A 15,054-nucleotide genomic window follows, 5' to 3' on the forward strand; every position below is an offset into this window, starting at 1 on the left:
GTTTTGCTTTACATGGCTACACTAAATATCCTTGGAAGTAGATTTTTGTTGGGTATTAATGGGAGCCATTCACCAGTGGATCTAGCACAAAAATGTTATGGGTGCACTGTGCCAACAAGAAATAAAATGTTTTATTTTTAAAAAAGCTGAATTTGTGATTACTGTGATAGGATGCCTATTATCATGCTGGTGTAACCTTTTTTCTCTCTTCATGTTGGTTGTGCAAATTTAACTTATGAAAGTGGAATGCTGTAGCTAGTAACAAGATAAAAGACATGAGGAACCACTTCACTTACCAAAACTATTTTTTTAAATACTCAGTTGTAACTTAAGTGGGGTCCATGGCCCCATTAGACATTATTGAAAGGGTCCTTGGATGGTCAAATGAGGCCAAATGGGGTGGCTTAAATCCACCAAAACTCCTTTTGAAGTTACCCTTAACCAGAGATGAAGTACAATATAACCCAATATGAACAGCCCAATTCTATGAGTATGAACTCATTTGTAAATTAAGTAAAAAACTTGGTTTTACCAAATTATATATTCTGATTAGAATATAGATATAGATGAAGTATCAACTGTCTTGTTACACCAATACCTGCCAATATCAAGGTCAAATATCTGTTATGAATGTCACATATCTGTAATCTGAGAAAATATATGCTATCCAAACTTTACCGTTACCCATGACACGCTGCTGAGGTCAGAAATCTTTTTTTATTTTTACTAAGAACACAATCTAAACACAGTGGCACCTTCTCACTATGTGTGGTGTGTAAGCGTAGGTGGGGCCTACAGTGACAGCAAGATACACTTCCTCTTCCCATTATGGTGAAAACATTGGCCAACCTCCACTCTACCAGAGAAAGATCCTTTTGAGAGCACAAGCGGCAGAAAGCTTGCACGTTAATAATTCAGCACAAGTGTGTCTGTGTGTGTACACACTGTAGTGCAGATTTCCTGCCCACTCAAGTGTAGTGTTCTTCATTATGTATTGTAGTGGGACCTTAATGGCAGCTTATGTGTGAGTGGTGTTGGTAGGGTCCGGCTTCTGTGGTGATAGTATAGAAATGGAAGAAGATCAAGTGCCAAACAGGGATTCCTCTCAAACCACAGGTGAGCCCAAAAAAAATGTGATATGAAATCATTTCGAGGAAGTGTCACCTTTCACTTCATGTATAGGAAATGTTACCCATCGTGCTTATATGTAATCTTTTTTGGTTCACTTGTTTTCAAAACTCTTTGTCATCGAGATATACATTTCTTCACTCGTTAAGATTGTTTTAAAATGGATTCTGCGTGCTGATTGAAAACTTTGACACGGCTGTATTGCCAATATGACATGGGTATTATATGTGGGTGCCTGCATGTGCTGAATGCACAATGTGCCTGGATGTCTTTGTTACGTGTCTGTCAGGGGGTTTGTGGTGCTGTGTGGCATTCTCCTAGTCAAAGCCAGATTGATGAACTTCCTGAACTCTGTCTCCATTTTGACATATTCTTGTTCTTGTATTCTGTCTTTTTCATGTGACTTCTGTGTTTTTATTTAACAGGATTTGCCAGTTTTTAATCTTTACAAATAAGCCAAGAATATTAACTTAAAATATCATTGAGATTGGTGTGACCTTTAAGGAACCTTTCACAATGTGACTTAAATTCATGACTGTAAAATAGTAATATTGCAGGTATACAGCAAACAAAAACAGTAAAGGGTTTGTCGCTGATTAAGTGGAATTTGACAGGAAAACGTCTAGCTTTGCTGAAACATCTTACTTGCCTCTCGGTTCTCATTCTTACACTGAAACACTGCTGGTGTTAAAACGAGGACTCTATGTTCATCATAGGATGTGACACAAATTGCAAGCAGGATGTGGTTGACCAAAATGGAGACGTCTCTGAGAGAGAGATTGCTTTTTCTCATTTTTTGCATCTGTTGTAAATCATCAGTTTCAAACCGTTTGGTATGACCCAAGGTTAAGCATTAGTTAAACAGTGGGAGTACAAAAAGGTTGAGGTTTTGTATTGAAAATGCATCACATTGTTCCTCATTTTATTTTAGTTCACATTCAGTCAAAGAACTATTTTTAATTTCAGAAATGTATAGGAAATGCTGTTAGATATGACTTCAGCAACTAAGTATGATTTATTTATTTAATTAATTGTTTTTTTAGCACAATCATTTATCTGCTTGTTTTTTTATGTTTTTCTCTTAAAGTATATTATTATGTTCTACATTAGGCGTTTAGCTGATACCTTTTGTTGAGCAGCTAAGAAGTAGTGCAGAAGTAAGACACTTTAAGTGACCACTAGAAAGCAAGTCAGAGCTGCATGACTTATACACTGTACTGCTACTGCTATATACTTGTGATGTGGCATTATGAAATAAAAAAAACATAATTTGGGGATCTGCAGTCTGTTCCCATATGCTTTCATTTCTTCACAATAGCTTTTAAAGACTCTGGTTTGGCCTTAAAGTTTATTTTTTTCAGAATCTCAAATCTACAACGGCATTAGAGTATGACATAAATAGTAAGACCATCTTATTATTTTAGGTTTTTTAGCTTTTCCATTTCTCATTTCAGATGTGAAGAAGGTGCACCATAAATCTGAAACCAAGCGATACAGTGAGATCTTCAGAGACTTTGATAATCTTGATTTATCTTTAATCTCTTCGTAAGTATTATACATTTACAAACGGTGCTACTACTTGTTTCTTTTGTCTCCTGTTTCACTCTGCTTGTTCCGTTGAACCTGAATACTGTGACGGACAAAAACAGTGGTTAGTGAGGTGGCATTCAAAGATGCTGTGAGCTTGGCTGATTATAGGAAACCATGCAGGACAACTGTTCAGATATATTTGTCTGTTCAAAGCCATAATCCATAAACTCGGGCAGCTATGCATGATCTCTCAATATAGATCAGTTCATGCTATGGGAGCAAGTTCTTGGGGGGGAAAGTTTAATCAATGCCCTTTTCGGCAATGGGCAACTCAGCAACTCTTAGTCTACTCTCATTCTATGACAACCACTGGAAGCAGCTACTTTTGTAAGAGCAAAGCATTTCTTTGATGTGGCATTGACATTAAACAAACATAATATTTGAATATTGTGAAGTAGAGGTGCAGTTAAGTAAATGGGTATGTACTTGACTTAAAAATGTACTTAAGGATTTTTTGTGTAATACTGATCAGCACAACAATACAACAATACAGCCTTCATCTGTCTGGCAGTTGTTCATATTGAAACTGCTGCAGGTAAATTAAGTGTTTATACCTAGTGTGTCCCTCCACAAACCCTGAGCCTTTTTTGGTATTGCTATTTGACGGTGTATGTTTCTCTCTCAATACATTCTTTCTGTGTTCAGTGCAGGGGAGGATCTGCTGGCAGAGACTGACACACAGTCCATCTCAGAATCCATCTTTGCACAAAGCGCAGACCTCACAGACCAGCAAGATGTATCTGTAAGCAACCAATTGATTTAATCAATACTTATGTCTGCTACTTATGTTGTTGTTTATGCTAAAGCTTGGATTCGGTTGCTAAAATTATGATCTCACTGACGCTAGAAACAGTGTTGATGGGTATTTTATTTTTTGTTTTTAGGAAACCACTTACAGAATTTTGGCATATTTTGGCTGGATTATTGATGCTTTTATAGAACTAGAGTCTGATATATGTTTTGTCCACAGAGACCCGCTGAGGCCAATGAAGTGGATGGAAACCAATCAGGTATGATTTGTGTGAGAGAGACGGAGGGCGAACAAAGAGAGTGCAGAGGTGTGTGTATGCTGTCCTGTGCAGCTCAGTCAGTGTATGTCTTGCTCATATAAACTGTGAAGCCCTGCTCACAGAGAATCAATAGAAGGCTCCTCAATACTGTACGTCACCACCAGTCTGTGAATCAAAGACTTTTTGGTCTTTGGTTTAATTACCTTAGTATAGACCACTATGTGACCGACATCCAACATCCCAACAGATCATTAGTAATGATGTGAGGCTGTGACACTTATAGAGTATCTTATTTAATCTTTACTTGTTTTCTTATTATTAGCCGTGAGTTGTAATTGCCTTGTTGTAACAAGATTAGGATAAAGGGAGAGGATTAAAGCAGGAGACAGATGCTCTCAGTTTTTACCTTAGACACACGCAGAAGACAGAGGGGTGACAGAAGTGTCTGTGCTATGCAGGCTATTGCAGTAAATACAGGGGAGGCAGAGAAAACAGGGAGTCACTGCCAAGTACAACCTCAGTTTGACTCAAACTACACGTCACCGCACACAGTAAGAGATTAGAGATTACAGAGACAAACAGTGTTTAAAGAGCACAGTGGAAATAGAAATGTAGAAAAAGCTAACCAATAGCTAACTGATTCTGAAATCTCTATAAATGTCTTTTTATGTCTTCTTCTGGTTTCATGTCCAAACCTCTCTGCAGTCACTGATGCTGCATCCCGTTTAATGTAATTTTTGATATCACTCTTCAAAGAGTCCAGATAGTTTGTGTATGGGTACATTTCATATCATTCTATAGGCACCAAGCACATTACTAGAACATGCTCTTTGGCAAACTGGTTTCATGTTTTCCCATTGGTTGGGACTGGATACCCACCAGCCCCTTAACCCCCCCACTTGGTCACACACCAGGAGGTAAACCTCACTCGATGCTACTCTAAAGCCTGTCACTCCGCAATCTGGACCTGATTAGGATAATCCCCAATCCAAGTGCAGGAAGCCATAGCATGGGGCAGCACAGAATCTGCTCGGAGGTTGATTTCTGAAAGTGCTCAGAGTTCTCCCTGAAACAAAACACAGAGCGGAAAAGGCTAAGAGAGGTCAACGTTGGCACACAATCTGGCCACAAATCCATCATTCTTCTGGAATTGCAGGACAGAATTGAAGACAAAAAAGAAAAGATCCCCCTGCTTGGATTTTTATACCACTCTTAACTGGATTTGGCGTCTGTGCAAAAGAACAGAGCAGAATAAAATCTGCATGTCTGAGAGAGAAACTTGAGAGAGGTCATTGCACTCTTTCTGGCAATGCGTGCTTGCTTGATGAATACTTGGAACTGCACTGTGGACTGTTAGAAGAAGTGAAAGTTATTGAAGTGCGTCAGTGCTCTAACCTTTGGCTACAGGAGAAAATTAATATGTGGTCCAATGGATCATGACATTTATTTGCAAATGTTGTGCTGGAAGTAGAGCACAGACAGAAAGATGAAAGGAGAAAGTGTAGTGGAAAGCATTTGAGGGACCACATGATTGTCACGTATACATCACCCACCCTGTATTGGTGTGAGTCACAGAGGAAGAACTAGAGTTGTCATATCAACACCCTGCCTTCCTGACCACAGTAGAGTTGTGACATGGTGGTATCTGATACTGCACACTGGCACTGAGCAGTCTCGGTGACTCTGCTTTCACGGCACGGTTTGTCTCTTTGTAGCTGACTGGAAGTGAACAGGAGTGAGAGGGAGGGGCCAGGCAGAGAGGGGAAGAGGGGAGAGGAGGGAAGTTATTTAGCTAAAGCCGTTTGTCTTTGGTGTATAGAAACCCTCCTCTCTCAGGTCACATCCCCATTTGTGTCAACTGGGAGACTGATTAAAGAGATTTTTGCCGACTAATATATCCATTGTGCTTACATGTAAAAGAGACCTACACTGTGCTGAGACCTGCTGGAAACCACAGGACCTTTTTTTCTGAGGAGCATCTATGACTTACCCCATGCAGTCGTTGTTTCCTGTTTTGGGTTTGTGTATAGTTTTTTCAAAGTGCCATTTGATTTTTGATCATCTTTATTTTATCTGATAAAGTCTAGGAGCCAGGGGGTTGTCTACTCTATAGTAGATAGGTGTTTCTTTGAGGCTGGAGGCTGTTTGAGTCCTCCAGGAGAGATGAGCTGTGGGGTGTAGCCCAGTGGACACTGTGTGATCCCTGGGTACAGCTCCAATTGTCTGGAGCCTGCAGTGATGCTGATGTACTCCCTCTCAGCCCAGGATGCAGACCTGGCCCTCTGTCGCTGTGAGGATGGAGTGGAGACGGCACTGCAGTACGCCAAGATGTGGTGCCGCTACGCCAAAGACCTCCTGGCCTGGATGGAGAAGAGAATCAGCTTGGGTAAGTGCACATGCAGCTGAGAAAAGGAAACAGTAGCGTAACATGCAAATTATTTTCACATGTCTGTAATGCCTCTATGAAGGCACATGTGTCTTCCATGCTAATGCATTTGAACATAAACTGCACACAAAAGCAGATATATATGGGGTGCTTACAAAATGCAAATACGCTGTCACAACAACAGAGAATCCAGTGCATGAAAATCCTCTTATCCACTATGCAGTTACTAGTCTAAGAAAAGTCCTGCCATTTATTTGTTTAAAGTGTGGGCTATTTATTGTTGTGTATAAGGAGGTGCAACTTTTTCCAAATTATTTCTTATAGAGCTAGAGCCTTTGTTTATGGATTCAAGAAGATTTTTCAATGTGGGATTGTACTTGTAGAAGAAACACATATTTCTAGAAAAGTCATATATATCAAAACATTACTACACTTGTGTCCATCAATAAAGACCCAGTACTTTAGGTTTGTCAGAGCGTTGACTAGCATGGTGGAGCACCATGTTGTAGCCTGCCATAGCATGGCCTGACTGTATTATTTCATTCTGTGAGGGCATCTGCGGGTGGTGCAGTCACCCCAGTGAGCTAAACACTGCACTCACAGAGAGAAAGGATTAGAGGGCAGATTAGCAAGGCAGAGCTGGGTAATAAAGGCGACGGGGTGCCTTTGGAGTACATAGACAGTGATTACCCTCGTATCAGCCTGCACAGGTGCCCAGTGTCCAGACTGGGATGCTAAGCATGCAAGTGTATTTCCAACAATCAAAATATAGAGCAACAGGAGAGTCCCCCTGCTCCCAGCTGTTAGGCAATAGAAATAGATTAGAGCTGAGCTCTAAACTACTGTGGATTACACATAGTAGAGTAACATTGTGAGATCCCTAATAGCAACAGTATAGTGTCCATTTTTAAAAAGAGCAGTCAGATAGAGAACTGCTGTCAGAGATGTGCTAGTATCAGGTTATGACCACTAATGCTGAAGAGCAGTCAGACTATCTACAAACTATTTCACAGTTTGAACATGAATGAGTCTGAGTTCATTTCCTGTTGTAATTCTTCCTAATATCAACAGCTGATGCAAAATGGGGACCAAAGGTAGTTTTAAGCAAGGTCAAAATGGACACAGATCAGGTTGACAGGCCTCCAGGAGGTTTGATGAGCTTTTAAGTAGAAGGGTTATCTGAGGGGACACAGAGGCTAGGTGATATGGAATGGAGCTCCAAGCATCATATTGGCTACATACTAATAGCAATAATCAATATTGAGATCCAGTTTAGTCCAATTGTGCTTGTCTTGTCTTGATGTACAGTATCTTGTGAGTAATGTAAGCTGAAGAAAAACTTAATGAGATCTTTTTGTTGACAGAACAAGAATTTGCAAAAACTGTAATGAAGACAGCTGAAGGAGCAAAAGCCAATGTGGCCCAGCAGGTACAGCTTTGTTTATTGGATGTATCCAAAGACAATGTTTTAGTGACTATCACAACATGTCAAAGTGTGTTATTGAAATAGATTTCCTACAATAGAGTTGTGTTTGTAACATTCTGAACCTCTCTTAGTTATATTTACTAAAGAAAAGCTCTCTAAAGTTGTCCCTGCCTTTGTAGGAAATGATGCCCCTGCAGTACATCTACACAATGGCACTAGAGCAAGACATCAAGAACAGTGTGACCTCTAGAAAGACTTCAGAACTGCTACAAAGCCGCTGTTACCAAGTACACAAGTCCACACACACATACAGAAAGTTTTAGTAGTAGTAAGTCTTCTGTCTTTTAGACAGGGGGTATGTAGCTATGACTTTGTGTTTAATCTAGTATCTCTGTCCCAAAGGCCTTGGCTGCCAAGAAGAATGAGATCGACAAGTGGCGCAGAGAGTTTAAGGAGCAGTGGGCAAGAGAACAACGGAGGATGGTAAGTGAATTAGGAATCTTGTTTATGACTGAAGTTGAGCTCTGTTTATTGCCCTGTCAAAACTCATTCAAGACATTCCAATCCACTGGATGCTTGAAGCATCTAAAGCAAAATATTTCCCTCTGTGAAAGAATGATCTGTCTGTTATGGCCTTGTTGATACCTGCTTAAAAACATGTTGGACTGGACATAGCTCACCAGTAAAAACAAACTCATCTGTGTTTTTTTCCCTCTGTGTGTCTCCTTTGCTTGTTTTCAGAACGAATCAGTGACAGCTTTGAAAAAGGCTCGTCAGCAATACTTCCAGCGCTGTGATGAGTTTGAAAAGGCTAAAGCTGTCTCTGCTAAAGCTGTGGACGACACGACTGGATTCAAAACACTGGATAAGAGGCGCAAGTCCAAGGATGAAGCTCAGACTAAGGTGAAGGTCCCCTTAATGCACTACATTAATGTAACCTGTAGATCTATAACAGTTTAGTACAGAAAAAATACTGGATATTATTATGTATGTTTATGTGTTATGTTTAACAATATCAAAGAAAAATGTCTCTCTGTCTCCTCCAGGTGATGGAGGCAGAGCTTCTGTACAGACAGTGTGTGAGTGATGCCAAGATCCACCAGGATGAGTTAGTGAAGGTCAAAGAGAGAATTATTTCCCACATTCGCAAGCTCATCTGTCAGGGAGACACTGTGCTCAAGGAGGTTGGTATGAAATCGAGGAAACTGTCTGTCTTCCTGTCAGCATGCTTCTAGATAGTTTGTTCATTGCAGCAGTCTCTAAGCATACATGGTTGAACTATAAATATAGGACACGTAGTAGCAATGTCACACATTTATTTTCACAAAGTAAATCTCAATGACTTGGGCCACTGTATATACATGTATAGCAGCATCAGCTAATGATACATTTGGACGCAGTCAATCATTTTCTGTTTCAGAAGAGAAGTTCATTTCTAAAGCACCTCCCCTTGCACATAAAATGACACGTTTGCATATTTGTTATTAGATTTCTACTCATCAGTCATGTTTTACTACATTAGCAACAGCATTTTTTATATTACGCTCTCTGTTGGTAAATTAGCACATTAAAATTACAGCTTTGTCTCCCCCATCATGTCTCCTCTCTGCATCAGGCCACAGTCAACATGTTTTACTTCCAGCGGCAGCAGACAGAGCCTGTTCCCCTCGGCTATCACAACCTGGAGTTGACATGCAGATCCCTGGAGCCTGGCGAGCCCTACCTGCTCTACGTCCTCAGCAAGCGTCGCCCTGAACAACCTCTCCAAGTCTTTACCTTCCAGGAGTATTTTCCTCAGGGCAAAGGGTACAATAAACTGACTGTCTCTGCTGTTACATATATATATATATATATATGGATATCAAAAGTGTATACAACTTTTATGTACTTTTACTAACTCTTTATTCATTAAAATGTCACAATCCTTTTTATTCGAAAGGAAACGAAAAACCAGCAACCCTGCCAGCTCTCTGCAGGACTCTTCACCTATGACAGATGACAGCCCTTACAGACGACCCAGCGACGGCAGTAAAGACTCCCCATGATCACACCATGATTATATGAACATAATCCGCTTTAATTTTATTTGTATTTTCTTATGTGTTTTGGTGCGTTTTAGGGAAAACAGGATACAGTGACAGTGAGAGTATTGGAGGCAGTATGGAATCTCTGTCCAGCCCTGGTAAGCACAAGCCTGCATTTGTTTCCGGACTTTTTTTTCACTTTCATATGAAAACCATGCAAAGATTGACATGTTTGATCTCTCCGTCTGTGTCTCTGCTCTATGGGAATGCATAATCGAAGCTCACACTAATAGGAGGCTGCCTAAAACCGCATCTACTCTGACAGTGTCATCGGACGACCTGGATGAACGGGACATGGCGTCAGAATCAGGTTTGTTACTCCCTTTTTATGCCTCTATAAACAGAGTTCTTACCTAACCCCCCATGGTTATTAAACAGCATGATTATATCCTCTCCGTCTCCCCACAGAGTACATTGATGGTCAGCCAGTCAAAGTGCGCACACTTTCACGAGCTGCACTGACACACCACCTCAGGAAGATGAAGAGCAAGATGGTCAAATGCAAGCAGTGCGACAACTACATCGTTGTCAGTGGGGTCGAATGTGAGGAGGTATGAGGCCAAAAAGGAGAGATATACAGTTACAGGGCATTTTGAGAAGAACAGCAGAATATGAATGGTGCTGAGTAAGATTGTTAATGTTCTCTTTCCTGTTCCTGTGCCATCATCAGTGCGGGCTGGCTTTGCACAGGAAGTGTATGGAGGTGTGCCAGTTAGAGTGTGAGCACAGGAAGGGGACTGTGTTCGGAGTGGACCTCTCTCTGCTGTCACGTGACAGACCAGATGAGGTGCCCTTTGTGGTGCAGCGCTGCACGTCTGAGATTGAGAGTCGTGCTCTTTCGATCCAGGTATTATTTACCATCACAGTGAGCGAAATGTAGAGAAAAGATGGTCAAGTGTTAGTCCTGGTCTAATAACTATTTCCTGCTTTTCTTTTTCTCTGAGGGGGTGTATCGTGTGAGTGGGTCCAAGCCTCGCATCCAGAAGCTCTGTCAGGCCTTTGAGATGCAAAAGGAGCAGGTGGACCTCTCTGACCTCTCGCCGCATGACATCACCTCAATCCTTAAACACTTCTTCAAGGAGGTACAGGAGTCGTTGCCAAAATGAACTGTTCTGTCATAGCTGTTCTCTCTGATCTCAGTGAGTAACCTCTCTATACTTCACTCTCTCCTAGCTCCCAGAGCCCTTACTGACCTTTGACCTGTACAATTATTTTATCGGGGTGGGCAAGACCATCCAGAACCTGAGTGAAAGGGAGCAGAGTCCAGACACTAACGAGATAATGGACGTCATTCAGAACCTGCAAAAGCTACTACAGAAACTCACTCCATATTGTTACAGCACCTTGCAGCACCTGGTGTCTCACCTGCAAAAGTGAGCATGCAGCTGGGTTACAGACCTCTCTAGTTACATTTTACCCAACCCTCCCAGTAGATTGTTCTTGAATTATCTTGAATCTTTCCTTGAATTTGTCTAATTTCTGTCTTCACAGAGTTTCAGAGAACCACGAGAATAAGATGTCCCCTAGTAATTTGGGTATTGTGTTTGGACCAACACTATTGCGCCCTCTTGTGTCTACGGACATGTCAATGATTGCTCTGCTGGAGACCAGTTACCAGGCTGCGCTTGTTGAGTTCCTCATCACACACCATGACAAGGTTTTTGGCATTCAGCGGAGACCCAGTACGCCCCCTCCCCCTCCTCCCACTGCACCTCTTCCAGACACCCCTCCCAGAGCTTCCTGTCCTCTGGATGGGGAAGTTTACGCCAGCTCGGAACATGAAACCTCCTCCAGAGAGCGGCCACACTCACTAGAAGTAAGTACTTCAGTGATGAAACTTCTAGCTCAAACACAGACTTTGTGGTTGCTGCTGTATCCAAATGTACAGGTTTTCACAAATGCAAAATGTTTTAATAGTAGCATTTGCTGCTTAAGTATCACTAACAATTGCTTGGCATACACATAGTTTGTACCTGAGCTACTTTTCCTGATTCATTTACCTGTTAAAACACCTGGCACCTTCACCTCAAGTTTATTCTCTCAGGTTTAACATGCTGGACAGCTGCTGCATTTTTTCTGCTCTTTGGAGTCTGATCTGCATGGCTATATGACATTTCACCTCTATTACTTAGAAGCAAAAGAGTTTACCCCACTGTAGACATTTACAGTGGCTGTACCAGATGGCTTAGAGGCACAAAAGTCAAATTACATGTCCTTCAGGGGGTTAATACTGGGAGCTACTTAAGCTCACAGTTTAAAATGTCCTGGACTAGGTTTCGATTTGTACCTGATATAAAAGGATCAAAATCATCCAGTAGTATTTCATGGTCTTCCCCTGTAAGAATCACTATCACATTCAGTAGTGCTGCAGTATCTCAGGTTTAGACGTGGTCTGTAAGTATTTACAGAAATCCACCACTCAACTTGTGTCATTCCAACAGAGTCGAACAATCAAGAGAGAGTCAAGCGAGGGTTATATATCTGACAAGTCTTCATCCAATGAGGCAGTGGACCAGCTCAGCCCTGAAGCCAATGAGAGAGCAGGTAGGCGGGACGTAGTGATAGAGCAGTTACTCCTAACTAGAATAGATGAACAAGATAATGATAGAATTTAATTCCTAGTGTTGATGTCTTGTGTATGTTGGGGTTTTTAGTTGGTGGTATAATGAGTTATAGATTATTGTGTCAGCTGTTGCCTTTGCTGCTTGAGGACATGTTTTAATTAATCCTCTTGGAGATCTTGTAGGTATTACACATACAGCTCCCAAGTTGTTTACTTTATTTCTCAGACAGGTGGTTTGTTCAGTATCTTCCTAAGCACCAGATACAGTGGGTGCAGAGTGCCTCAAGGGTCTGTTGTGGTTCCCTTTTTTCTCACGTTACACATTGACTCCAGTTATTTTTAGAAATAAGACTTCCTTCCATTTTTTTCGCTGACACCATATAGTTGCATTCTTCTGTAAAACTGGGTGAGTCAGATTGCTTAGCTGTTGTTGATTGTGTTAATGGAATCAAGCAATTGATGTGTTATTTTAACCACCATGTTGATAATGAGATCATTTCACTTTCACGTCAGAGAGCTTGGTGTAACCTTTGAGTCTAAATTTTGACAACAAACTTACAAAAGAAGGGCTTTTTGTTTTTTTCTTCTTTGCTTGCTTTACTCTTGCTGTAGTTCTGAGGTGCTCTCAGCTTCAACAACAGCAAGCAGCTTCAAGGCTTAAGTTTAGGTTCTGTGTTTGCTCAAACCACAGTATGCAGGAAAAGTTTGTTCAATAGCCTGTGTTTGTACTACTTTTATGAATCACATGCTTGTTCTCCCTCTTCTGCCTCAGTCCTGGCTATGAGAGGAGCATCGAGCAATCCTCAGGGTGAGCCGGTGGGGGCACCAAACTTTGATTTGGGGACCCAGTCACACTATCGCTTCACCAGACAGCCTGTGAAGTATTACCGGCATCATAACCCAGGAACCCGACTCCCCAACCCAGGTCGTGCAGTCAGACAGTCTGCGACCCCAGCGAGGTGCTGTCCAGGGAGTGCAGACAGCAGCCGCAGCTCCTCTCCAGAGCCAGGGACACAGAGACTTTCCCAAAACTTAGATGTCCACTGTGAGAACACCCACCAGCCCCACCAGGCCACCGTGGCCATAGAGGGTAAAGTGGACGTCCCACTGAGCCCCCGCGACGTTGTGCAGTACATGCTGGGACTGGACTCAACATTTATATCAGCTGAAACTGCATCATCATCCAGTACAACACAGGAGTCTTCTCAGGAGGTGGCAGCTGGGTGTCAAGCTGATCTGAACATAAATATGTCCAATAACAGACAGAGTGCTGGACAGAGTCGGGCTCTGTGTCAGTTACCAAAGAAACTTCCTATTGAGCACAACGTGACCTCACCAGCACACAAGATCCTGTCTGGTCTGAAGCTGAGGCGCAGCCACTCAGGGAAGGACGAACAGCTCTTTGTCTGAGGAAAGATCGTTATCTCCAGTCTACAGTTCACTGGAATACATTCACACACACACACTGGAGGATGTAACATCATTAATATCACCTTTATCGTGTGTAACAACTACTACAACTGTCAAGATTCATGCAGTTTTCATGAATAAAATGGTCCCATGTTTCACACACGAATATCTCACCTATAACACAAATTTTAACTGTCTTCAAAAAACATACTCAGATGAAGGTTCAATTACCAGAACGTGAAATGTTTCAAACTCACTTTCGAGTCACTCTTTAAGGACACGCAGGTGAAAAGTTCAGGCCTGATACTCACTTGGATGCCACAGCCTTATTACCGCTAATCCTCTTTAAGATTTTGATCTGTTGACCGTCCAGCTGTCGAATACCCAGACTGGACAAGAGAGGTTCATGTACATGTCAGTATAATATGTAAATCAGTATTTCTAGTGTATTTGAATGCAACAAGCAGGAGATTGCAGGTTAAGACATGCAAACTAGCACATAAGTATCAAGTTCTTTCAGGGTTTGTCCTCAACAAATTATAATGAAAATTAAAATACAAATGCCATGAAGTGTTGTATATTTAAGATGATTTTGTTCTATCTATTTGTTGTGCTTTTTTAATGTTTTATAGGCTCCAGATAGACATTTTTCTAGTACATAAACAAAGATATGCCTTCATTGGTGTTGTCGTGAACATATCTCTACACTGATATACAGTTTTTAGTTTCATGCACCTTTCATGTTTTGACACAAGGGGGCGGTCTTCTCCCAGTGTGTGGGGAAATCATGCCAGACACAATAGTAGAAGGGCAATAAACCACTTATTTCTAATTACGTGTTTTGAGATGTCACTTTTCCTACTTCCACATCAGCCTTTTCGTCCTGGGAGCTGTTTAAGTTTAGAGTGTAATAGCATTTAAAGTGAGGTAACGTTTTCTGATGTCTAGATGGAATTATGGTTGACTGTAACTGCTCATCTTCATTTGCCTTTGTCTTTTTGATAACATTTCATCAGAATCAGGCAGTTTAGCATCAGACATAATGAAATATTGTGGTCATAACAGATCGTTTCCCATGTAGAGGGGGATTAATGTCTCGCCGCAAGTCTTTTCACGTATCAACTGCGCCCTTTAAAGTCTCCGTCTAACCTTGAACACAAATGCAAAAGATCATCCTCATCTGAGTTATCAATAGGCTGCATCATCGCTCATCTTCCCTCATCATCTTCCGCACCTTCTCCCTCCCTCCCTGTCTGTCCATCTCCTCCCTCTGCGCCTCTTTACGCACAAAACAAGTCAGAGCGCACACACGGCTGGAGCAGAAAACAGGAGAGACAATAGACAATAGTTTGGGTCATCATGGTATTTGGATTTTTACCGTAGGCAGCATGCGAGCCGGACTGTGAGATATACAGGTGAACAATCTGTAAATGCGTCTGTTCATTTACTGGTCGAAA

At 41.6% G+C, this 15,054-nt stretch overlaps 1 protein-coding gene across 1 annotated transcript; it reads left to right on the plus strand.

The window, feature by feature from the left end:
• Nucleotides 1-1,070: 1,070 nt before the first annotated feature.
• On the plus strand, nucleotides 1,071-14,432 carry gmip (GEM interacting protein). The gene is made up of 21 exons (XM_070923385.1): nucleotides 1,071-1,116; nucleotides 2,583-2,673; nucleotides 3,364-3,460; nucleotides 3,689-3,728; nucleotides 5,989-6,114; nucleotides 7,479-7,543; nucleotides 7,720-7,827; nucleotides 7,943-8,023; nucleotides 8,282-8,443; nucleotides 8,587-8,724; nucleotides 9,156-9,346; nucleotides 9,480-9,568; nucleotides 9,660-9,722; nucleotides 9,845-9,934; nucleotides 10,033-10,175; nucleotides 10,295-10,471; nucleotides 10,569-10,706; nucleotides 10,798-10,997; nucleotides 11,116-11,440; nucleotides 12,066-12,168; nucleotides 12,960-14,432. The coding sequence occupies exons 1-21, from the start codon at nucleotides 1,071-1,073 to the stop codon at nucleotides 13,595-13,597; spliced, it is 3,111 nt and encodes a 1,036-aa protein (XP_070779486.1). The 3' UTR covers nucleotides 13,598-14,432.
• The last annotated feature ends 622 nt before the right edge of the window (nucleotides 14,433-15,054 follow it).

The sequence above is a fragment of the Enoplosus armatus genome, chromosome 17 (assembly GCF_043641665.1).
Source record: "Enoplosus armatus isolate fEnoArm2 chromosome 17, fEnoArm2.hap1, whole genome shotgun sequence".
NCBI classification, from domain to species: domain Eukaryota; kingdom Metazoa; phylum Chordata; class Actinopteri; order Centrarchiformes; family Enoplosidae; genus Enoplosus; species Enoplosus armatus.